This window comes from Lycium barbarum, chromosome 1 (genome assembly GCF_019175385.1).
Source record: "Lycium barbarum isolate Lr01 chromosome 1, ASM1917538v2, whole genome shotgun sequence".
Taxonomy (NCBI): Eukaryota; Viridiplantae; Streptophyta; class Magnoliopsida; order Solanales; family Solanaceae; genus Lycium; species Lycium barbarum.
The window spans coordinates 159,538,960-159,563,229 of record NC_083337.1 but is presented as its reverse complement, the minus strand read 5'-3'; the positions used below and the strand labels follow the sequence as shown (position 1 = coordinate 159,563,229).

The following is a 24,270-nucleotide window of genomic DNA, read 5'->3' as shown; positions in this document are numbered from 1 at the left end:
TTTTTCCCTTTTACGTTTTTGGTAATGCATTGTGGTAATGTATTTTTGTTAGTAATGTTTTTTATGAGTTTTTTTTCCTGATTGAATTTTATGTTTTGCTCATGTCAGTGTGCTAAATCATGAGACGACAATTTGGACAAGTTGCTGACTATTATATTCCTTCGGAAGAGTAGACAGACACACACATCAGTGCTGTATGGCGAGGGGATGAAAAGTTTGTTAAATTTGTTGAGAAATTTCTTACAAAAGAACAGTTGGTAATTTTGAAGAATCGTCCTTTTGGGAAATTTATGGAATTACATAATATAAAAATGTCGGGTATCTTGGTGAATTTTATGTTGTTGTCGGAAGTTCAGTGTTCTGAAACAAATGAAATGCGTTTTAATATACAAGATAAACTTGTGGCATTTACAGACCAATCATTTAAGAGAGTCACTGGGTTATCAATTACTGAACCTCCTAGATCTTTCTATGCTAAATATAACAAAACCAATGGCAATCGTCTTTTGAGAAGATATTTTGGTGTTGAAGATGGTAAAAGGAATTTGGAAATGAGGAATTTGAAGAATGTGATGAGTGCTGAAAATGTAGATTTTGAAGATGACCTTGATGCGGTGATGCTAGCAGAGATATACATTCTTGGTCGTGTTTTATTGGGCGGTAGAATTGATAAAAAGGTATTGTGGCAGCATATTGTATACATAGAGGACAGTGAATTGTTTGAGCAGTTTAATTGGGGGTCTTTGCGTTTTGTTGAACTCCCGAGGTGTTTCAAATCAATATATAAGCAAGGGATAAACAGACATAACATTGATTATGGTGTTGTTGGTTTTGTTTTTGGCTTTAGCGTTTAGGTTTGGTCTAGGTTCAATGACTATCGCAAACAATATGTTGATATTATTGGAGATTGTCGTGAACCTCTGATGTTGTCGTATGTCAGCAATAAATCTCCATATTTCAATGATGTCAAGAAATTGCTTGTATCCGAAGAGTACACGGGTGGAAAGATAATGGTGTTTATTGCCCTTTACTTTTCGTGTCAACTTTTAATGTGGTTTTTCTTTTTCTGTTTTGATGTCATTATTTATTTTATTGTTGTATGGATTTTATTTCAATAGCGAGGTAAAGGGGTGCTTGATGAATCTCCGGACAATTCAAGTGGTGATGGAAGTGAATCTGAAGATACCAATATTGCTGGCAAATCCACTGAGAGCTCTTCTCTAGAGCGTCGCATTGAGGTATTTCTCATGGGTCCTCTCTGTTTTTCCTCTAAAAGTTTTGTTCCTTTTTTTTTTTCTTGATTTTAACACTTTGCTGTATGTGTTTATTTTCACAGTTCCTAGAAAATGTTTGTGATGTTAAATTAGATAGGATTTTGAATAATCAACAGAAGGAGAAGGCCCAGATGGATCAGCTGATTTCCGCTTTGCAAAAAGCAGGGTTAAATTTTGAATCCCAAACTGCTTCTGATGCTGAAAATGTTCGTCGACATGTTGATTCTCCTCGTCATGTTGAAAAGGGTAGGCGCAAGAGCACAAGATCTGTTCGTAAAAGTGTTGCTGCTAAAAGGAAAACTAAACAAGCCATGTCTCGTAAAAATGTTGAGCAATCTTCTGTTGGGCAACGAAGAAGATCGGTGCAGTCTTATGTTGGGGAAGATATTGCTGATATTGAACAGGCATTTTGGGAATCTGAAACTGCCACCGGAGACGAGGGGGGAAACAGTGTTGATTTGTCTAATGTTGAGGCTGAAAGTAATCAAGAAATTCAGATGGAAGATGTGCAAGCCGTTTCTAGTGAAAGAACCGTTGATGAGACAGAGTTGGGAGGCAAAATCCAGTTTTACAAGAGAAGAAAATTACCCAAAACATTACAAGATGCAAATGCTTCTCTAAATGTGGCATTTGAAGATGTTTTTGGAGAAGGCCAAGCAAATGTGACATGTCTCATGGAGACAGATGTTGAACAAGTTGAATCTCTAAATGCAACCGAAAATGTTAAGGCTGAATTGGCTTCGGTAAATTTACATTTATACTTTGTTGTTTTCTAAACCTAAGTTGTCTGGCACACTTTTCTGGTAGTTGACACTTTGTGTGCTCTTTTCTGTTTTCCTATATGCAAATGATAGTTTTGCCCCTCCTGGCATAATCCCCTTTTTTATTGCAAACTCATATTCTGCCCACTCCGGCATACTACCGTTTTCGCAAAGTTATATTTCTGCCTACACTGGCATACTTTTACTTTTTGAAACTTAGCTCTTGCCCCTTCCGGCATACTTTCACATTTTATATGCAAACTCATGTTCTGCCTCCTCCGGCATACTCATCTCTTTTGGAAAGTTATTTTCTGCCCGCTCTGGCATACTTTTACTTTTTGAAACTTAAATCTTGCCCCTTCCGGCATACTTTTCCCTTTTTCAAGCATAAGGTTTGCCCCTTCCGGCATATTATTCAAAACTTGTTCATAAATTTTCCTTTTTGTAAACCTAACTTCTGCTTATTTCGACATAATTTTCAATCTTTTACCACTTTCAGAATTTCTTAATTTTTTATTTTAATATTTTTTCTTCGATGATGGATGTTGTGTTTCTTAATTTGTTACTTTATGTAGGTTGTTGTGGAGGAATAATTTGCCGGTGAACAGTTTGGTGATGCCAATCGTGAAGAATCCAACGTATCTCCACCGAAAAGACATATAACTGAAAATCTTGAGCAAATTCAAGATGGCGCGGTGGTGGTTTCTGATCATCTCGAATGAGATTTATCTCCTGCCAGAGATGATAGGATAGAAGAGGGTGATACGTTGGTGTCGCCTCATCATGATGAATCCATTGTATCTCAAGCTGAAGGAAATGCAACTGGAAATGTTGAGGCTGAATTGCCTTTGGTAAATTTACATTTACACTTTGTTGTTTTTAACACTTTGTTTGCTCTTTTCTGTTTTGCTTATACAAATGATAGTTTTGCCCCTCCTGGAATAATCAACCCTTTTATTGCAAACTCATTTTCTGTCTACTCCGGCATACTACCTTTTTTCGCAAAGTTATATTTCTGCCTACACTGGCATACTTTTAGTTTTTGAACTTAGCTTTTGCCCCTTCCGGCATACTTTCACATTTTATATGCAAACTCATGTTCTGCCTTCTCCGGCATACTCATCTCTCTTGGAAAGTTATTTTCTGCCCACTCCGGCATACTTTTACTTTTTGAAACTTAAATCTTGCCCATTCCGGCATACTTTTCCCTTTTTCAAGCATAAGGTTTGCCCCTTCCGGCATATTTTTTGAAACTTGTTCATAAATTTTCCTTTTTGTGAACCTAATTTCTGCTTGTTTCGACATAATTTTCAATCTTTTACCACTTGCAGAATTTGTTAATTTTTTATTTTAATATTTTTCTTTGATGACAGATGTTGTGTTTCTTAATTTGTTACTTTATGTAGGTTGTTGTGGAGGAACAATTGGGCGGTGAACAGTTTGGTGACGCCAATTGCGAAGAATCCATCGTATCTCCACCAAAAGGAGATATGGCTCAAAATCTTGAGCAAACAACACTTGAAAATCTTGAGCATATAAGATGTGAAACGCCTGAAGCTCAAGTTTCTAACGAGGGTGATGAACACGCTGTTGTTCCTCATATTGGTGTTATGCCAGAGCCTATTAAAGCGGTTGAGCCATTGAGGAGCGAAGCAGCCAATGCAGACCCGGTTCAAGTCAGTACTCCAAGGGAGTCCGCTGTTGTTGATGGAAAGGGTGAGAACTCTCAAGAAATGGAGGACAATTTTTGATATGTGTCCTTTGAAGATATTGTAAATGTCGCTTCTTCCGCTGTCAAAGAGAGTACTGTTAGTCAAACCCCTCCTATTGCTGAAGAAGAACCTGTTGTTGAAGTGGCGGAAGTGTTATCTTCGTTGAAGACAAGGCGCCAGAGGAAAAGGGAAGTAGTGGGTGATACCCCGGCACCCGGATGGATGCTATATTCTGGACGAAACGATCTTCCTTTTGGGTCATGGAAGGACGAAAGTGATTGGGATGAACAGTACAGAAGGATGTGCCCATTCCATTACTTCAAAAGCAAACTTGTCGTGACCTTTTGGAAAAAATTTATCAATCCTCGAAATCTTCCACCAAGTAGCTTTCGACCTACTGGGTAAGTTTTTAGTTATTGTGTGCTTTCTTGCATTTTTCTTCCTTATTTTGGGTTTATGTTTTTTTCTTTTCAGTCCTTTAAGTACAATCTCTGTATTTTTGCCCCTCCTGGCATAATCCCCCCTTTTATTCCAAACTCTTGTTCTGCCTACTTCGGCATACTACATTTTTTCGCAAAGTTATATTTCTGCCTAAACCGGTATACTTTTACTTTTTGAAACTTGGATGTTGCTCCTTCCGGCATACTTTCACATTTTATTGCAAACTCATGTTCTGCCTCCTCCGGCATACTCATCTCTTTTGGAAAGTTATTTTCTGCCCACTCCGGCATACTTTTACTTTTTGAAACCTAAATCTTGCCCCTTCGGGCATACTTTTCCCTTTTTCAAGCATAACGTTTGCCTCTTCCGGCAAACCTTATTCATAAAATTTCCTTTCTGTGAACCAAACTTCTGGTTGTATTTTTGTAATTTTTGTTCCCTTTTCTTTAATCAGGGCAGAAGACGAGGTAATGTATCCTGGAAAGTTGAACCAACTCATTGAAGTTTATAAGTTGGGTGATGTTGAGCCAAAATATAGGATGTTTTTTTTGGAGCTGTACCATGATGTCTATGCGCTTAATGATGAGGTTTGTGATTGTCTTTTACTTTTTTTTTCTTATTTTTCTATTAGTTATTGCTTCTTGCTTTTTTTTTTCTTTATTGCTGAATCGCTATTTTTTTTTCCCTTAACACAACATATTGATGTGATGCTATATTATTTGAGGAAGAAAATGATGTATCATCCTCCAGCTGCCAATGCTATTAAGTACACAACCGTAGATATGATGTTTGATCAGTTTGTGCAATTTGACATCAATAGATACTACGAATACCCGGTTAATTACCACTGGTTTGCTGGCGGCAGTGATGATGCATTTTTGCTGAGTAATATTGTGTATGGGCAAAGAGGAAAATGTGGTATATCATGGGAGAATGTCGACAGGGTATTAATTCCTATTCGCCCAGGATCTGATGATCCTAAAGCAATTTCTCACTATATACTTGATGTTTTCATGATTGATGAGTGTAAATTGGTAGTTTATAACTGACTCAATCATAATGATGATCGTTTGGTTCGCATTGTCAAGGCCTACTGTGGTATGATCCCTAAGTTGTTGATGGTCAATGATTTTCAATTATTCAGGCCATCATACAATAACGTCAGTAATCTGACATATACCTGGGCTGCCTGTCCAAAGCAAGGATCGTACGTTTCATTCTTATCTTTTTTAGCTTTTTCCATTGTTTTTTGTTGATTTTTATTTTTTTTAATTTGTTTTTGCTTTTCTGTTGTTCTAAAACATCTCTCTTCTATGACTTTCAGAGATTATAATTGTGGTCATTTTTTTATCAAGTTTGCTGATATGCTGATTAGTGGTGAAAATCCTGCTGATTGGGATGTTTCTGTTTTGATGGACTAAATGAAAGAGTGGTCAATCAATTTGGTTTGTCATGGGAAAGATAAGCTGAAAAAGGGTTATGACACGCCACCAGATACAGCTGGAAGTGATTATCATGAGCATAACGATATGCAGTGTGAGTATGAGATGAAAAAGAGAGCAAGATCTGTGAAGAAAGCAAAAAAATAGTTTATTTTAGTTGAGCTAGATCTGTGAAGAAAGGAAAAAAATAGTTTGTTTTAGTTATTTTTGCACTATGTAATTTTTTTTTCGTGCGTCCTTGTGTTTTTTGTAAATGTTATAAGATTGTATAGTTTGTTTGTGTTATAAATTTCAACTTTAAGCCCCTTTGTAATTTGATGGTGTTCATATTTAATCTCAACTTCTCTGTTCATAAAAGTTGTTATTTTGTTGAAAATTCAAGTTATGCCCTTTCCATCACAACTTCATGGTTGTTGTGTAATAGAATTTTGCCGGGGTCGGCATAGTTTCTCATTATGTAAATAGAAGTTCTGCCCATTCCGGCATAATTTAAGTTCAGAAAACTTGCCAAAACCAGCAACAAAGACAAACCCTTTGAAGTTATTGACCAGCCAAAATGCATTTATTGGGGATTATTTGTGACGGAAAGCTGTTATTTTGTTGAAAACCAAAGTTATGTCCTTTGCATCACAACTTTATGGTGGTTATGTAATAGGAGTTTGCTGGGGTCGGCATAGTTTGTCATTTTATGAACAGAAGTTCCACCCTTTCCGGTAGTAATTAAGTTCATAGAACTTGCCACAACCAGCAACAAAGACAAAACCTTTTAACTTTTTTCACCAGTCAGAACGCATTTTATTGGGATTAGTTGAGACCCCATAATTGTTATTTTAGTATGAATGAATTTTTATTTTTAGTCTATGCTGTTGTTTTTTTTCTTTTCAATCCAAAATTTGTATGAATGAAATTTTAGTATTAATGAATGAAATATTTTACTTAGTGTTAATTGTATTGTGCTGAATGTTTTATCCAATTTTTCAGCATTTTTAAAATATTGTATAAATAACAAAGCACATAAGTATACCCCTAATGGCATACTTATTTATTTTGTAAGCGGAAGACCTGCCGATTCCGGCATAAATGTAAAACTTGAAAACATCAGACAGAAACAATATTGTTATGTCCCAAGGCATACATCTATTAAACTTACCATGATGTAGTCTTTGAGATACCAATTTTGTTTTCCCGGCAAAAACTGTTATACCTGCCACAGGAGGCATAAATTATAAAACTGGATAATTAAAGTTGATGATTTTTTTTCCTCAATGTTTTATGGTAGAGAATTGTAGATTTCATGTAGGGACATTTATCTGTTGCTATTATATAGTCTTTTATTATCAGCAACAAAAAGATAACAACTTAATAAAAGAAAATAATAAAAGAAAGAATGGACAGAAGAATAAATGTGTGATAAGATGCTTGAAGTCTCAGTCTTAGTAATACCAAAGTTTTGTCATTTCTTTCACGCAGAGTGTGCATTATGCGTCAAGAATCATAAGATAAATTCATATAAACCATGTATAAGAGTGTGATGTTAGGATCACAATTGCCCTAGTGTGTCCAAAGAACTTGCATCTACCATATCTGTATGTGTACTTTGTCGATTCTCTTCTTGGGCGATATCTTTTTGTTTGTTTTCTTCCAGGTCTTATTTTAACATCAGGTGGCGTTATTTTAATATCCATAATGTTTTGTGGAATAATCCATGAGTCTTGATTTCCAACTGATAGTATTTCACCTTTGTATGTCTCTTGGCAGGCTTGCTTCTTCAACCAGTCCGCACAGTATGTAGATTTTGGCAAACTTCTTTTGTCTATAACTGCCATGGCATGTGTGCATGGTAACTCGTCAGTTTGGAACTCTAAGCACTCACAAGTCATATTCTTCAGGTCTACATTGTATTGATATCCTTCATCTTTCACAACAAATTTGACAGGAGTTATGTTTTCTACCTGTGAAATTGACAATATAAATGAGTGATATTTTTTGTGGCAATTTTCAGATTATATGAGAGTTATGCCCTTTCCGGCATACTTCCTGTACAGTGAAAATAAGAGTCTGCCCCTTCCGGTAGAACTAAGTATAAAATAGGGTCATAGTTATTGCTTTGTCCAGCATAACTTTTGTGTTTGGTTAATTTTAAACTATACATTGCTCATAAAACTAAGATTGAAGTGTGTGTTGGTAAAATTTACTTACTTTCATTGTGAGCATAAAAACAGTGTCATAGTTATGCCCTAACCGGCATAATTCCATGCTAGTTAAAATAAGAGTCTGCCCCTTCCGGCAGAACGAAGTATAAAAATAGGGTCATAGTTCTTCCTTTATCCAGCATAACTTTTGTGTTTGGTTAAAATTAAACTATGCATTGCTCACCAAACTAATATTGAAGTGTGTGTTGGTAAAATGTACTTACTTTCATTGTGAAGCCTCTACTTATCTTTTCAAGCAGAATCTTTTCAGCCCAACATGTTAGGTCATGGGACGGTCCTGTTGCGTCCAATTTTCTCTGGTAAAACCAATTTTGCAGCTTGTTCTAGATGTAATCAATACATGCCATTATTGGCAACTCCCTTGCTTTCCTCAATACAGAATTCATTGTCTCGATATTGTTTGTTGTGAGCATGTTGTAACGCCTGTTGGTGTGGAATGAAGGTGCCCATATTTCCGGTGGTTCTTCTTCTATGTATTCTGCAGCTTTTGGGTCGATTTGTTGTATCTGTGACATATAGGTACGAAACTCTGCCTGTTTGTAGGTAGTTGTTGCATTGTAGAACAGTGATAGGATCGCTTCGGATGGGAAATATTTCTGCAAGTTCTTCTCCATGTGGTAGATGCATATTCCATGCTGGGTATCTGGATACAGTTCTTTGATTACAGTTGCATTTGATGAGTGACGATCAGAAAGAATTGATAGGTCTTTGCGCGTGCCAAACACCTTTTTCACATGTCTGAAGAACCACCTGTAGGATTCATTATTCTCAGAGTCTGCAATACCAAATGCGAGAGGAAATATATTGTTGTTTCCATCTTTTACTACTGCTATCATGAGCACACCGCGGTATTTTGATTTCAAGAAGGTTGCATCCACCATCATTACTGGTCTGCAGTGTTTCCAACCCTCAATTGATGCTCCATAGGCGAAAAAAGCATACTTAAACTTATTGTCAGCGGTCCATTTGATGTTAGCAACTGTTCTAGGATTTCTTAATTTCATCATGTGAAGATATTGCGGTAGAAGTGTGTAGTTATTTTCTGGGCTTCCTCTTATGACATTATAAGCGTGTTGGAGGGAACGCCATGCTTTGTGGTAACCAATGTGCAATCCATATCTGCTTCTCTTTTCTTCAATGACAAATTTGGGTGTTATCTCTTGTAGTGTATGGCGTACTAGGTCTGTAATGTATTCCGCTATGACTTTTGAAGTTGCATTCCTCATGTCAGAGGTGATAAAATTTATTGAACAACTATGTCTCTTTTCAAAGTTAACTACTTTGAAAAGTTTTGATCCTCTGAACCTTGAACTGTGGAAACGCCAAATGCAGGTTGGGTCAACACATCTGATGTAATTCCGTTGCGTGCATGACTTTTCTACCTTGTACTGTTGATGACGAGTAATTGCAATGTTATTCATGCACTTTTTCACGGTATCTTTGTCTTTGAATAAAATGCTAACTTCTATTTGATCAATCGATGCACTAGGTGTCAAAATTTGTATATCATTTTGTATCTCTTCCTCTTGAGTGTCTTTGTTTTGTTGCATGGTTGTGTTTGTGTCTCTTCAACTGCCATGCTCGGAGTAAGTGATACAACATTCATTGAAGTTGGATGCTGAGAAAGGTCATTGTTTACAACTTGCTCAATGTTTGGTGGTTGCCATTGTAGCTGCTGAGGTGTCTGGTTAGGAGTTACTATCTCGCTCTGCTCATGTGGAATCCCAAGGTTATGTCCAATAGGGTTGTGTTGTTCGTCATCCAATCCAACTTCAGACATGTCTTCTTCATAAGCAATGCAGAGTTGTCTGTCAATTTCCTCTATGGTTTGTCCTTCTATCATTAGGATAGATTCATTATGATGTTCTTGTAATGGGTTGTTCTCCGCATCAGCTGAATTGAACTCTAATATGAAATGGGAATTTCTGAAGTTGTCATTGTTGTTGAGCAGGTACAAGCAAGTATGAAGATCAATGTCGTTTGTTACACGCATCCCTTTGGATGTTTTCTCACTGGTGTCAAACCATATGTTGGCCTCTTTTTGTTGAGTATCTTGTGTATGCCCCGCAAATATTGTTGAGTGAATTGTTGAAAATTTACACCATCATTGACAAGTATTAGCTTGGTTTCATGATTAACATAATTGTAGGCGGCGTCCCATTTGCCGTTGAAGGTTACGTAGATGCATCTTGGTGTCATTTTTTTGTTAAACTTCCTGCATAAAGAGAGATTCACTTGAGAAAAAACCAAAATGAAATGTATTTATATTGTTAGTTTTGAAAATTTAAGTTCTGCCCTTCCCAGCAGGCTTTGTATGTAAAGTCATGAAGTATGCCTGAAACGGCATACTCTACCATTTTGTAAACAGAAGTTCTGCCGCTACCAGCATTCTTCAAAAACGGAGTAACTGTTTCTGCAACAGTTATTCCAATGAAATTGCAACAGTTATTTTCATGAAACTGAAAAACCTCCTCTGTCTTTATCCAATTTAAATCAAATCCATGCAACAATTATTCCAATTTAAAATGGACTAATTCATACTTCTATATAAACCAACACAACTTTTGGAAGAAGGAAAAAAAAACACTTTACTTCTGAAAACTAGATATAATCACATATAAAATGAACCAAAATCAACATATTGTACATGTTAATGGTGGCCATGGGCAAGCACATGAACATGCCCATCTTCATAACCAAATCCATCCTAATATTGCAAATTTGCAAATTACTCATGAAATTGTTGATATCAAAAGAGACATAGATTTTCTGAGGGCTCTTTACGGTGCTCTAAGTAGAGAAAATGATGATCTGCGAAGAGAATTACGATTTGTAAGGCAGAGGTTATTCCAGCACACTGGCCAAGTTGACGATGGGGCAATTTGGAATGGGTACACATGAAATTAGAACTGATGATGGTAGTTTGGTACTTATGAAGTTAGGATTTTATGTTTTGTGGACACACATATATATATATATATATATATATATATATTTAAATGTATGTTAATGAAGTGTAAGTTTCTTTAGGTTTGTAGAATTTTACTTTAATGGCTTCTAAACAGAAGTATTGCCTTCTACGGCATACTTGTTCAGAAGTTTGTTCAGAACTTTGCCTGTAACGGCATACTCTACTCCTTTGTAAATTGTACTTTTGCCTCCTCCGGCATAAGTACTTTTTGTTTTGCTTAACTTAATGCAGTAACTGTTTTTGGTTAAAAAAAAATGAAAACCTTCTCTACCTTCATTCAATTTAAATCAAATGCCTGCAACAGTTATTCCAATTAGATGATTGATGCAACTGGACTCATTTATACTTCTATATAAACCAGAACCTTTGCCTTCTCCGGCATACTTGTTATGAAATTGGTTCAGAACATTGCCGTTAACGGCATACTCTACTCTTTTTGTAAATTGAACTTTTGCCTCCTCCGGCATAAGCACTTTTTGTTTTGCTGATGATAATGCAGTAACTGTTTTTTGTTAAAAAAAAATAAAAAAAAATGAAAACCTCCTCTACCTTCATCCAATTTAAATCAAATGCCTGCAACAATTATTCCAATTAGAGCATTGACGCAACTGAACTAATTTATACTTCTATATAAACCAGAACTTTTGTCTTCTCCGGCATACTTGTTATGAAATTGGTTCAGAACATTGCCGTTAACGGCATACTTTACTCTTTTGTAAATTGAACTTTTGCCTCCTCCGGCATAAGCACTTTTTGTTTTGCTGATGATAATGCAGTAACTGTTTTTTGTTAAAAAAAAATGAAAACCTCCTCTACCTTCATCCAATTTAAATCAAATGCCTGCAACAATTATTCCAATTAGAGCATTGACGCAACTGGACTAATTTATGCTTCTATATAAACCAGAACTTTTGTCTTCTCCGGCATACTTGTTATGAAATTGGTTCAGAACATTGCCGTTAACGGCATACTCTACTCTTTTGTAAATTGAACTTTTGCCTCCTCCGGCATAAGCACTTTTTGTTTTGTTGATGATAATGCAGTAACTGTTTTTGGTTTAAAAAAATGAAAACCTCCTCTACCTTCATCCAATTTAAATCAAATTCCTACAACAGTTATTCCAATTAGAGGATTGACGCAACTGGACTAATTTATACTTCTAAATAAACCAGAACTTTTGTCTTCTCCGGCATACTTGTTATGAAATTGGTTCATAACATTGCCGTTAACGGCATACTCTACTCTTTTGTAAATTGAACTTTTGCCTCCTCCGGCATACTTGTTCTAAATTTACACACAGTTTGCCTTAATTCAAGTTTAAATCGATAAGCATTGTCTGATTTAAATTGAATTTACTATAATTACAATTTCAAGTAAATAAGCATTGTATACTAATTTAATTAAGGTATAAAGTAATTAAAATCAGAACAAAGCATTAAATCCAATCAATTCTATTTTGATGATTAATTTTATCATGCGCAATGTTCAATCTGAGCTGTATGTCATCTGTTTCTTAATAATCAGGTCGTAGAAGATGATCTTTTTCAAATATTAACAATCTAAACTCAATAAAATCGTTAAATTGAGTTGAATTAAGATTTGTACCTTTTACTGATGTTGTAGCAGCAAAATCAATTGAGAAATCTGGCTTGAAACAACGATTTGAATAATGTGAAAAATTGGGAACGAAGTTGGGCTGGGTTAACGATATGAAAGAAGGGAAGGATTTGAGAATAACGTGTTTTATATGTAACGGTTAGGGGTAGTAATGTCTTTTTACTATGTTGCTTTTGCTCGGAAGGGCAATAATTAAAGACCACCATTTTGAGGGGCAAAATCTAAAGACCAGCCCAAAAGAGGGGCATTCGAGCCAATTGCCCATCTCGGAACGGCGTCGTTGAGCTGTGCGAACTTTGGAAACAGCTCCCGCCAATAAAAGTGTAGGATTTGGCCTTTTTTTTTTTTTTTGGTGAGAAATAACAACAAACAAACTAGCTCGAAACTACGCGAGGGAGTGGGATCCCAACTACATCTCCTGCAGCACGCGAACAAATGCTAGAAGGCATGTAGGTTGATTTGTACTAAGAAATGAGACCCCAATTTGGTCTTTTTTTATTGCTAAAAATACTTAACCGCGTAGGTTGATTTGTACTTTTAAAATTATAATTATAAAATCTATTTATTTCTAAAATATTAGTGTTTATATACACCTATATTAAGTGTCGAAACATTTGATTCAATTGAATACGCTATTCAAAAGTAGCATACGCCCTAAATGGATGATATGTGAATTTAACATGAGGTTTAACATTGGATTATCTTTAATTGAGATGTATACAATAACAACATAGCCAATGTAATCTCACAGGTAGGGGTGGGCATGGTATGGTAGATACCGATTACCATACCGAAATCGAATTTTTTTATACCGCGGTTTCAGTAGTATGATATTTGATATGGTATTTGGCATGCATTTTTAAAAAGTTTGGTATTCGGTATTCATAAAGAAAATACTGAAATACCGAATACCATACTGAAGTATATAATTACATATACAATTCATATATCTTAGTATTATAATACTAACAAATATATAAACTAATATTATTAGAAAACTAATTGTTTAAACATTGGAACTTTGACTACTCTATTTTGATTTAAATGTCTTTGTTGTGTAATTGATTTACGAAGGGGATTGCTTATACTTTCTTTTGAATATTTTTATGTGTCAGGTGTTTAGTACATAATAATTGAGACGTCTCTTAAGTAGTGGAAGTCATAATTTTTCACGATATGAGTATATGTAAGCCGAATTCGGACAAACTATGGTACCGATTTTACCGTACCGTAAAATACCGAAATTGAACTTTAAAATACCAAACCATACCGAACTAATTTGGTACGGTAATGGTATAATATTTTTAGATACCGAAAACCGAAATTACCGTACCCAAGTTTCAAATACCGTACCATACTGTACCATGCCCACCCCTACACAGGTGAATACCTAGTAGAGATAGAGAGGTCATGTCCAATAGACTTTCAGCTCAAGTAAAGCATTTCACAATAGTTTGATAAAAGGGATACGAAAATAATGAAAACAGTAACAACAACGAAATAATGCGATAGGAAAATCAATAGTAATTGAGATGTATATTTAAATAAATTTATCACTTAAGCCATAGTAAATTAGCACAACTTAGTTACATATAACTGTTAAGATTTTCTGTACCTTGCCTCCTCTAACTATTGCAATTTCATTGGGGAAAAGAAAAAAACTTCCATTTTCTTCAAGTCTCATTTTCTTCGCAGGCATGATGCCTAAAGAAGGGCTAATGTGCAGAGTTGAAATTAAACAATCACTTCAAGAGGAGCTGATTCATGATTCATCTAACATCTCCAAGTTATTTATTTCAATGCACAATGAGGTGTAAATATGAACCATAAATTATTTGATCAACAAAACTTGCAACACCTTTGTTTTTCGAATACTTTACTAGGACCTATCATACAGTTTAACCTACAACACCGATAAAAAAGAATGCAGCTCCAAAATCACAATCTCTACACTTTGACTTTGTGGAGCCAGGAAAGCAAGGTAAATTTATGCCTAGCTGCTGCCAGGAACCTTAATGAGTAACAGATGCTGCAACAAAGCGGCGAACATTGACTAGTTCAGCTCCTCTACAAAATGTTGCTAACAAGGGCTTCAATCAATTTTAGCCTTTGAGATTTTCTGTGTCACTAAGTCACTATGATTTTCGTTTAGTCAAAGGGGCATAAGTTCTTGGGGATCTCTTGAGTTCATGGACAGAATGCATAGCCAATGAGGGAGGAAAAAATATATTCCCATAAATACAAGAACTCCAAGATCAGCCTCTTCACCAACTGCTGGTCTACGAGGACGTACCAAGTACACTTGGCTCGCACACCATAAGCAGTATAAGGTAGCAATTACCAACATCAGCTTGACAGAGTTAATAACTCTTAATTTGAGCAGTTTCAGTGGCTTCACTCTGCAAGATAATTATGACCCAAACATGTCATGTTAACAACAGAGCAAGCAACTGAAACGAAAACAAAATTTCATTTGGATAATCCATCAGCAAACACCTGTTGATGTAAATAAAGTCAGCAATCAAGCAGCAACATAAAATGCAAACCACAACAACAGCATCTGGATTGATTGGTGCTCGGCCTTCCCACCAACCTGTGCTCAATATCCAAGTGTACATAGTAGACTTCCCATTTTCCTGTTACAAGAGGAATAAGGAATTAAACAAAAAGGGCTATTGCTGATTTCACGTAGAGAGAGAGAGAGAGAGTTTGCACTAAAAACAAATAAGAGATGAACTTTGTCGTTCGGAAAATTTTAACTGCACTTATGACTTATAGAGATGAAAGCATTTGATGGTACCCATCAGAACAGGTGATTTTGAGATCAATGTGACGTATCTTAGAGAGTTTTAATGATTAACTATAACTTGGAAGGAGGTGAATTCACTACTAAAAATAACAACCATGCTTCCAAATGGTACTAAAGTTTCCTCCTTTGTCTATGATAGTACAAACAAACAACTTCTAATTGCCACTTAGGCCTTTGGAGGTTTTTCAATAGCCTTCCTCGAGGATTGTAATCTATTATTGCCTTGAGAATACACACTATTATGGTTTTTCCCTTTCATTTCACAAGGCACATATAAATAAATGATGATTAGAGGCAGAAACTAGCGTTATTTTGATAGATATATATATGCCTTCACAATACACACTATTATAATTTTTCTCTATCATCTCACAAGGCCCATATAAATAAATGATGTGTGTGTGTGTGTATGTCTGTGTATATAAGGCAGAAACTAGCGTTATTTTGATATATATATATATATATATATATATATATATATATATGCCTCGACAATACACACTTTATAATTTTTCTCTTTCATCTCACAAGGCCCATATAAATAAATGATGATTAGAGGCAGAAACTCTCTCTCTCTCTCTCTCTATATATATATATATATATCAAAATAACTCTTTTCTCTTCTAAGACAAGGACACGTCTTCGAAAATAATTGAAACTTTTAAAAAATTTACTATGTAACTGTGTTAGTGTCTTTCTGGGGGTGGAAGGGAGGAGAGGGGAGCAAACACCTCCCCAACTATGGTCCCTTATTTACCTCATCCTCTCCCATTCTATGTCTTGAAGGTTTACAGACATGAGGATAGTCATTTATATGCCTCTTCCCGTAATACATAACCGAAGTTATTAACTTGTAAAAGCTAGTTTTAAAAGCTGGCTAATCTTAGAACTATATTTTTTATAAGGAAAAAGTTTTTGATAAGAAAATGTACTCTTCTAACTATATACCAAACTATCTTTGCTACAGCAAAATTCTCTTCAGAGACTCGATTTATTTAGAGTAGAGACTGATAGGTCTACTCTTATTTCTTAATTACACAACAGTATTTATACAACGTGAACTTACAAAGCCTCTCCTCGAGCAACAATTATCAACCAGTTCGAGAACCATATTGAAGCCAGTACAAACAATAAAGACATACTATCAGCATTTGCAAACATATCATACAAATTCTAGTATGTGGCAAGCTATTCAATGATCAACAAATATACAATTTTCAGACCTCTTTGTTATCTCCTTGTGCCATCTAATTCAGTAAATCAGACTGATCAATATAAAAAAAACAGAAGAAATGAAATTTCTCTTTTATGGAGTTTAGTAGGACCTTGAAGACTCCACATTAAATGAGGACCAGCGGAAAAAATTTTGCAGGGACATTTAGAACGCTATTTTTCCTAAACTTTATGTGCAATTGTATACTACACTGACATTCAATAACACAAATAGCTACCATTTCTGTCAGAAACTTTTTACTATAGATTGCACCAAGATTTCATAAAAGGGCAAGAGTAAAATATAGCTCACAAGAAACACGACCATATATAATCAAATTTACCTCAAATAAATTGTCCAAGAAAAATGTGATCTACAAGGGCCAGAGTAAATATAGCTCACGAGAAACACGACCGTATATAATCAAATTTACCTCAAATAAATGATCCAATAAAAAATGTGATCTAAAAGGGCCAGAGTAAAATATAGCTCACAAGAAACACGACCATAATCAAATTTACCTCAAGTAAATAGTCCAAGAAAAAAAGTGATCTAAAAGGGCCAGTGTCAAATATAGCTCATGAGAAACACGACCGTATACAATCAAATTTAATTCAAATAAATGGTCCAAGAAAAAATGTGATCTAAAGGGGCCAGAGTGAAATATAGCTCACGAGAAACACAACCACATAAAATCAAATTTACCTCAAACAAATGGTCCAAGAAAAAATGTGATAAAGATCCAGCAGCCGCCAGAAAAAGACACTGTTTCCTCGTAAGCGCCACCTGTTTGCATAGAAAACACAATCAGCTATAAAAAGAGAACAAAAAAATGAACTAAACAGAGTTATCCATGTCCTAAAAAAAGTAGCTTTCTAGGGGATACACCAACACAATCAAAATTCACAATTCAATCAATTTCCATTTTCCACAAACAAAATTGTTCGCCAAAGAAACAGCTAGAGAAGCTGAGAGAGATAGGGCATGGTGGCTTTGGCAATGCCTATAAGGTCAAACATTGCCCCAAAGCATTAACCTTATAAACATTGCCAAAGCCACCATGCCCTATCATCTTATTAGCAAGCAAAATTGTATGTAAAATCTCAGATAGGGGATACACCAACACAATTCAATCAATTTCCATTTCCCACAAATAAAATTGTTCTTTAAAGAAACAGATAGAGAAGCAGAGAGAGAGAGATAGGGCATGGTAGCTTTGGCAATGTTTATAAGGTTAAACATTGCCAATGCATTAACCTTATAAAAATTGCCAAAGCCACCATGCCCTATCTCACAATTCAATCAATTCACGCAGACAAAATCAGGGGCGGATCTAGGGGCATGAACACCCTCGGCAAAAGATTACACTATATATGTGAGGTGATTTTTTGTATTTTTTATGTATATATATAGATTTTGAATCCCCTGGACATAAGACCATAGGCTCAGTGGTTTAGAGGTTCAAAATCCCAGGCACTGCATTTTTTTTTTCGAACCCGTTTGGTGAAAATCCTGGATCCACCACTGGACAAAATTATTTGTAAACTAAGCAAACAGAGTTATCCATGTCCTAATAACATTAGCTTTTCTCAAATGGTAAACACAAACACAATCAAGATTCACAATTCAATCAATTCCCACACTCAATCTCTTTAATTTATTTCCACACACAAAATTGTATCAAGATAGAGAACCCGAGAGATAAGGAGCATTTAACAGTAGCTTCCCTCAAATGGTGTACACAAACACAATCAAGATTCACAATTCAATCAATTCCCACATATAAAATTGTATCAAGATAAAGATAAGGGGCATTACCCCAGAAACAGAATCAAGCAATCCCTTTTTAAGGAGGAATTTGGAAGCTTCGCTATAAAGCATAGACATGGGTATACCAAGAATAAGGATGTAATAAAAAGGGTCATGGATCCATGGTTCAATTGCATAACCCAAAGCACTGCCTAATCCAAGGGTGGATGTAAGCCACTCAGAGAAAGATCCAATGTCCGGTCCAAAAAAAGCATTGATTGAATATGTAAGGCAATGATGAGGACTGAACCGGCCATTAGATACACTCATCAGGCCTAAACCGGATCCTAATGTGTACATCATATGTGGTCCTGGTCCTGGCATCTTTGTTTTTTGTGAATTTCGACGTTGTGTCTGTGCATATACAGTGAGACGATTTATGCAAAGTGAAAAAATTTAAGGTTTGATGTTGAATTTTGATTGTTTATTTGAAAGGGGAAGAGAAAAGGCCAGGTGGTGGTAGCTGCAGAGTTTACAACGAGGTTCATTTTCCAACATACCCCTTGGGAAGAAGTCATTTAGATTACCTACAGTATCGGAGTATTACATGTATTCCAGATGGAATGTTGGGCGTGTTTTTCGGCCTTTGCTCGTGTTCTTTACTAGTACTCCCGCACACTGCACAAAAGGTGTCCACTTACTTATTTTTATGTTTAAAAAAAGTGTTCACTTACCAAATTAAGAATTAATTAAGGCTTAATACCTAGATGGACCCTTAAACTTGGCATGTTTTGTAATATAGGCATATAAACTTACAAGGTGTCCAGATAGACACTTAAACTTACTCAAAGTGTATTTTTCAAATTTTCCAGTTGTTTTGAAAACAAAAACTATATTTTTCAAACACTCACAATTTTCATGGCCAAACAAGCCCTAAATATATCACAAAATATTTTTTTTAAAATGCAAAAATAAGGCAAACGCATATACATGAGACTATAAATGTTACACCCCGTACTTCGAAGAAACACTGTTAAATTTGAATGTAAGAATGTCGAGTTACGACTAGTTAAAACAACTTTGGAGTATGAGGAATGAGGCATTATTAAGTATATTGTTTAAATAATGGATGATTATGATCTTGTAAGTCGTCATCGGGAAAGAGTATTTTAAAACACAAGAATATGGTCATTATCATGTATAATAAGTGATAAATATCATGTATGGAGGGTTTCGGAATATTTCGAGATCGAGCAAGTTGAAGAAAATAAGTTCGACGAAAATTTGAGAAATGCTGGACAAATTTTTAGTCAACTTTGGAGGGGTATATCTCTATGCATATTTGGATTTTTAAGGCGTTTCAAAAGCCTAAAATGAAGTTCGTCAAGTCTAGTTTATGATTCAACAAACCACTCATCGATAGGACGTCGGAGTAGAGAATTATAGACGCTACAAACTGAACTGTCGCGCAGAAACAGCACTGCTACAGTACTGTAGCTACAGTGACGCCGTTTCAGCCCTTATAAAAAGGGGCAAAACCCCATTTTTATCATCTAAAAACTTCTCAAATTTTCCAGAAAATTCAGCAACAAAAAGGGGCCTAAATCTCACATAAAAGTGAGGATTGTGAGTGAAATTTCAAGCTACGAAGTACTAATCGAAGTCCGGGCAACGCATAATCACGAATATAATTTTGTTTGGAGTTAGAGGAGCATGGGAACAATAAGATGTTGAAGGATTTGCTACTTTCATAAAAACAAGGTAAGAATCAATTCCTTTTTCTTATGTTATGAAGGTTTGTTTGTGTTGTAGTATGTAGAAATGAGTAGAATTTATGGAAATATGAAAGTTTGCAAAGTGGGTATGTATATATATTATATATGTAGCCATGGGTGTATATATGTTGTATACATATATGAGTTGAATTTTAAGTTGTATACTAGTTGTGGTTATTGTGGAATTTGTATTGGAAATGGAAGTTGAATGAAAATTGGATGAAATTGGAAAGAAGCCATGTTGGCCGTGTGGTAGATTGTTGTTGGAGATGAATTAGTAAGTAGAAAATGTGTTGGAATGGTTTTGTTGCATATATAAGAATTTTGGATTGAATATTGAATATATAGCTTGGAATACTTTTGGTTTATGTTTGAATGGTCTTATATTAGTATGTGAATATGAAAATATTGATATCGGGTTGTAAGTGCAAAGTTGGATTTGGAATTGTCGCATTATTTGGAAAATAAGACTATTTACGCTAGAATGCGTTCCTAGTCGATTATTGATGTTGTATATATTGTTGTTGGTATGGTTGTTGTTGTTTTAGCCGAGTTTTAACCTCGGGGATGATATATATATAGGGGAGATGCTGCTCAAATTTTTATAGACAAGAATTGGTTAAGGTTGAAATTTTAAGTCTTATGAATAGTAAATTGGTAAATGTGACCATTTGTAGGTTTTGGACGAAACGGGATTTGAGTTTTGGCAAGCGTAAAGGGCAAGAAAGGTATGTAAAGCTATCCCGATTCTTCTCTTGGCATGTCCTAGATGTACTAGGCTTGGATTTACGTCTCGGGGAATATTCTGTCCATCGGAATCCGCATTTGAAATCGTCGCTTTTTCATTCAATAGAATTGAATTCCTTAAGTATGCTTTGATGAAAAATTATGAAATTTTTTCCCAAATTGCTTACGAAGTTATGGAATGTCCTAGAACCTTTGTAGGTGACCCCATAAGCTTAAAAATACGTAATTTGAGCCCACCGCTTCATTGGTTCCGAGATGGGCCCACTATTTCCAATTTTACCCTTTATGTGTCTATGACTTGTCTTCGAGCGTTTTCGTTAGAGATACTCTAACTACTCCTTTATCTACTAAATAAAAACTATTTTAAATATTTCATTAAGTCTTATAAATTGTTTTGAATCTTGAAAACGATCTCGGATAGATTATGCCTCCGTAACCCGTTATGACATCTAAATTTACTTACTATGTTTCCGTCCGATTTCATTGATTTGATTTGACATTCGATATGCCTCATTGAGTCTCTGGAAATATATATATGGTATTTTTAGTGCATTTAGTTTCTCACTACTCCGTTCGTGGATGCCTCAATGTTTCCCCCACTGAGCCCGGGCCAGGATATGTTGTCAAGCGTGATCCTTTGCATTGTTCGCCGTGCCTCGATGTGAGGGGGCAGGTATACGCGTACATGGGTTTGTGGAGTATGCTGTGCCATGTACGCTTGTTCTGATATGATCTGATATGGCCATCTGATATGATATGCTATGTTACGGGGTTATTCCCCTTTTCTGATCCTTATGTGTTGTGGCACCAGTGTCGGGGGGTGACCACGTTCTGTCTGCCGAGTCCCTTGGCAGGGGCCGGATATGATATGGCATATGTTTTTGTACATACTCTTCATGTTTTGAAAATATGCATTTGATACTCTGGACATCTCACTCACATTTCTGTACGTTCTGTTCCGGTTATGATTTTGTTCCGTAATGGGACCAGGTATGACATACGTTTCCTGTAAGTACTATTTATGCTTTATGATCAGCATTTTGCTAATCTGGATATTCCGTTCATTTTTCTGTACCTCCTGTTCCGATTATGACTTTGTTTACTACGTTCCATGTTTTACATACTCAGTACATATTTCGTACTGACCCCCTTTCTTCGGGGGCTGCGTTTTCATGCCGCGCAGGTACAGACTACAGATTTGCTGACCCACCTGCCTAGGACACCTATTCTGCTATTCTGGAGCGCTCTTTTGTCCAGAGCCTATACTCTGGTACAGTCTGCTGCTGTTGGATATATGTACGCTATTCATGGGTACGACGGGGCCCTGTCCTGTCTTATGTTTCTGTTATGTTCTGTAGAGGTCTGTAGACATACATGTGGGTTCTGTATATGTTTTGGGTTGCTATAATTTGTGATAGCCTTATCGGCTTCCATGTGTTATATATGTTCCTCTATGACACTAGTAATGTCGACTGACTTTTATATTTATATAATCTGCTAGTCTGCTGGTTTGGATTATTGGGTACGTTTGGGTGTCCAGCACGGACACTAGTCACGGCCTACGGGGTTGGGTCGTGACAATAAATGTGCACTTAAACCAATAAATACTCGCTAATCGCAATTTTGCAGCTTTCAATTAACTCGGTTTTTTTTTTACACTTGAATAATTAAAAAACAATAACTTTAACCAATAAAAATCTTTAAAAAAAAGAAATTTCAAATTAAGAAAACTGTAAAGCCGAGAAGAAAATCCTTAAAAAAAAAAAGAAATTTCTTAATTTCAAATTAAGAAAACTGTAAAGCCGAGAAGAAAATCCTTAAAAAAAAAAAAATTCTTAATTTGAAATTTCTTTTTTTAAGGATTTTTATTGGTTAAAGTTATTGTTTTTTAATTATTCAAGTGTAAAAAAAAATCCGAGTTAATTGAAAGCTGCAAAATTGCGATTAGCGAGTATTTATTGGTTTAAGTGCACATTTATAGTCTCATGTATATGCGTTTGCCTTATTTTTGCATTTTAAAAAAAATATTTTGTGATATATTTAGGGCTTGTTTGGCCATGAAAATTGTGAGTGTTTGAAAAATATAGTTTTTATTTTCAAAACAACTGGAAAACTTGAAAAATACACTTTGAGTAAGTTTAAGTGTCTATCTGGTCAACTTGTAAGTTTATATGCCTATCTTACAAAACATGTCAAGTTTAAGGGTCCATCTAGGTATTAAGCCATTAATTAATTTTATTTTTTTAAAATTATTTTTATTAAGTGTTAAGTGACCAAATCTCAATACCCATTTAATTAGAAGTAGTTTAGTCAAATTATTTATTTTTGTGTAGAAATTGATACTTTTTTAAGCGGTATGTAAATGACTAAGTGGATACTCTTTTTAATCGGGAGGGAATATAGCTTTTAGTAATTGAAGTTTAATTCAATGGGTGTGGACCTTTTCTGAGTTTTTGACCCAAATGGTCCTTTGTGTTTGTGATTAAGTCTATGTTGGTCCTTATTATATCATCTCGATTCACGAATATATAATTAAGTAAATAAAGATACTTTTTCTAACGATTTAAAATTATTAGATGAGATAGTAGCATTCGTTAACATTATAGACACACACACATACAGAGGTCTTGAATACGTAAGTAAACTTTAGACGGTTAGATCAAGACTATATTAGTGAAATATGGGCATGACATGTGGACAATTCAGAGGTTGACACGTGGCAGTGCGTGCAAGCCTAGTTAACTCAAAATTATAAAAGGTAAATCCGACAAGAGGTTAGGGAATGACCCGGGAAGTCCACTCCGAATCTATCACTAGCTTGTCGATCGATAATATTCGGATAGGATAAACTCCCTACACCAATTGACTCCGAAATATCCAAGATCCTCTACGACAGTCACAAATCAGCATGTGTTACGTATGGGACATGCATATGATGACATAATGAGGAGCGTTATATTAAAGGAAACGTTACCCGAGGGTTAATTATAAATATACCCCTTTTTCCCGGCTTGTATCCATTTGATTTTCACTATTATAACTGCTTAAGCTCTCAAGTTGTATGAAGCTATTGCGCTCTTATTTGGCTATGTTGTTCATTGGCTAAATCAGGAGTTCCTAATAAAATTTATCTTTTTTTCTGCTTATTTAGTGATTTACGTGTCTTTCAATATTTATCTTATATCGTCCTATTCAAGTTTACATTATCGAGAAGTTAATTATGGATAAGATAATTCATTTACCTGTGACCTTATTTTACAAATTTAATTATTAATCTTTAATCAGGATTTCAGGTTAGGCAACGACATATTTCTTAGCTTAATCCGTTTTGAACTCTCAAGTTTAGCCCAATATGCATATTTGAAACGTCAAAGACAAAATATACAGTTAAAGTCTTGATATTTAATCAACCTGTCCAGATGTTGTCCAGTGATTCTTTCTTTCTAGTTATAAGTGACTTTTCTTGATATTTAATCAACCTGTCCAGATGTTGTCCAGTGATTCTTTCTTTCTAGTTATAAGTGACTTTTCTTGATATTTAATCAA

General features: G+C 35.3%; 2 protein-coding genes and 1 long non-coding RNA gene across 3 annotated transcripts; 1 reads left to right on the top strand and 2 right to left on the bottom strand.

Annotated features, from left to right (window-relative positions):
* Positions 1-6,672: 6,672 nt before the first annotated feature.
* On the bottom strand, positions 6,673-9,264 carry LOC132617044 (PKS-NRPS hybrid synthetase cheA-like). The gene is made up of 3 exons (XM_060331915.1): positions 8,265-9,264; positions 6,781-6,834; positions 6,673-6,692 (listed from the first exon to the last, which is right to left on the bottom strand). The coding sequence occupies exons 1-3, from the start codon at positions 9,262-9,264 to the stop codon at positions 6,673-6,675; spliced, it is 1,074 nt and encodes a 357-aa protein (XP_060187898.1).
* Positions 9,265-14,199: 4,935 nt separating this feature from the next.
* LOC132601309 (uncharacterized) lies at positions 14,200-18,871 on the bottom strand. The gene is made up of 4 exons (XM_060314412.1): positions 18,272-18,871; positions 17,159-17,239; positions 14,928-15,067; positions 14,200-14,830 (listed from the first exon to the last, which is right to left on the bottom strand). The coding sequence occupies exons 1-4, from the start codon at positions 18,584-18,586 to the stop codon at positions 14,584-14,586; spliced, it is 783 nt and encodes a 260-aa protein (XP_060170395.1). The 5' UTR covers positions 18,587-18,871; the 3' UTR covers positions 14,200-14,583.
* A 722-nt stretch (positions 18,872-19,593) lies between these two features.
* On the top strand, positions 19,594-22,287 carry LOC132625845 (uncharacterized). Its single transcript, XR_009577007.1, has 3 exons — positions 19,594-19,963; positions 20,655-20,705; positions 21,908-22,287. It is a non-coding gene; the product is annotated as an uncharacterized LOC132625845 (long non-coding RNA).
* The last annotated feature ends 1,983 nt before the right edge of the window (positions 22,288-24,270 follow it).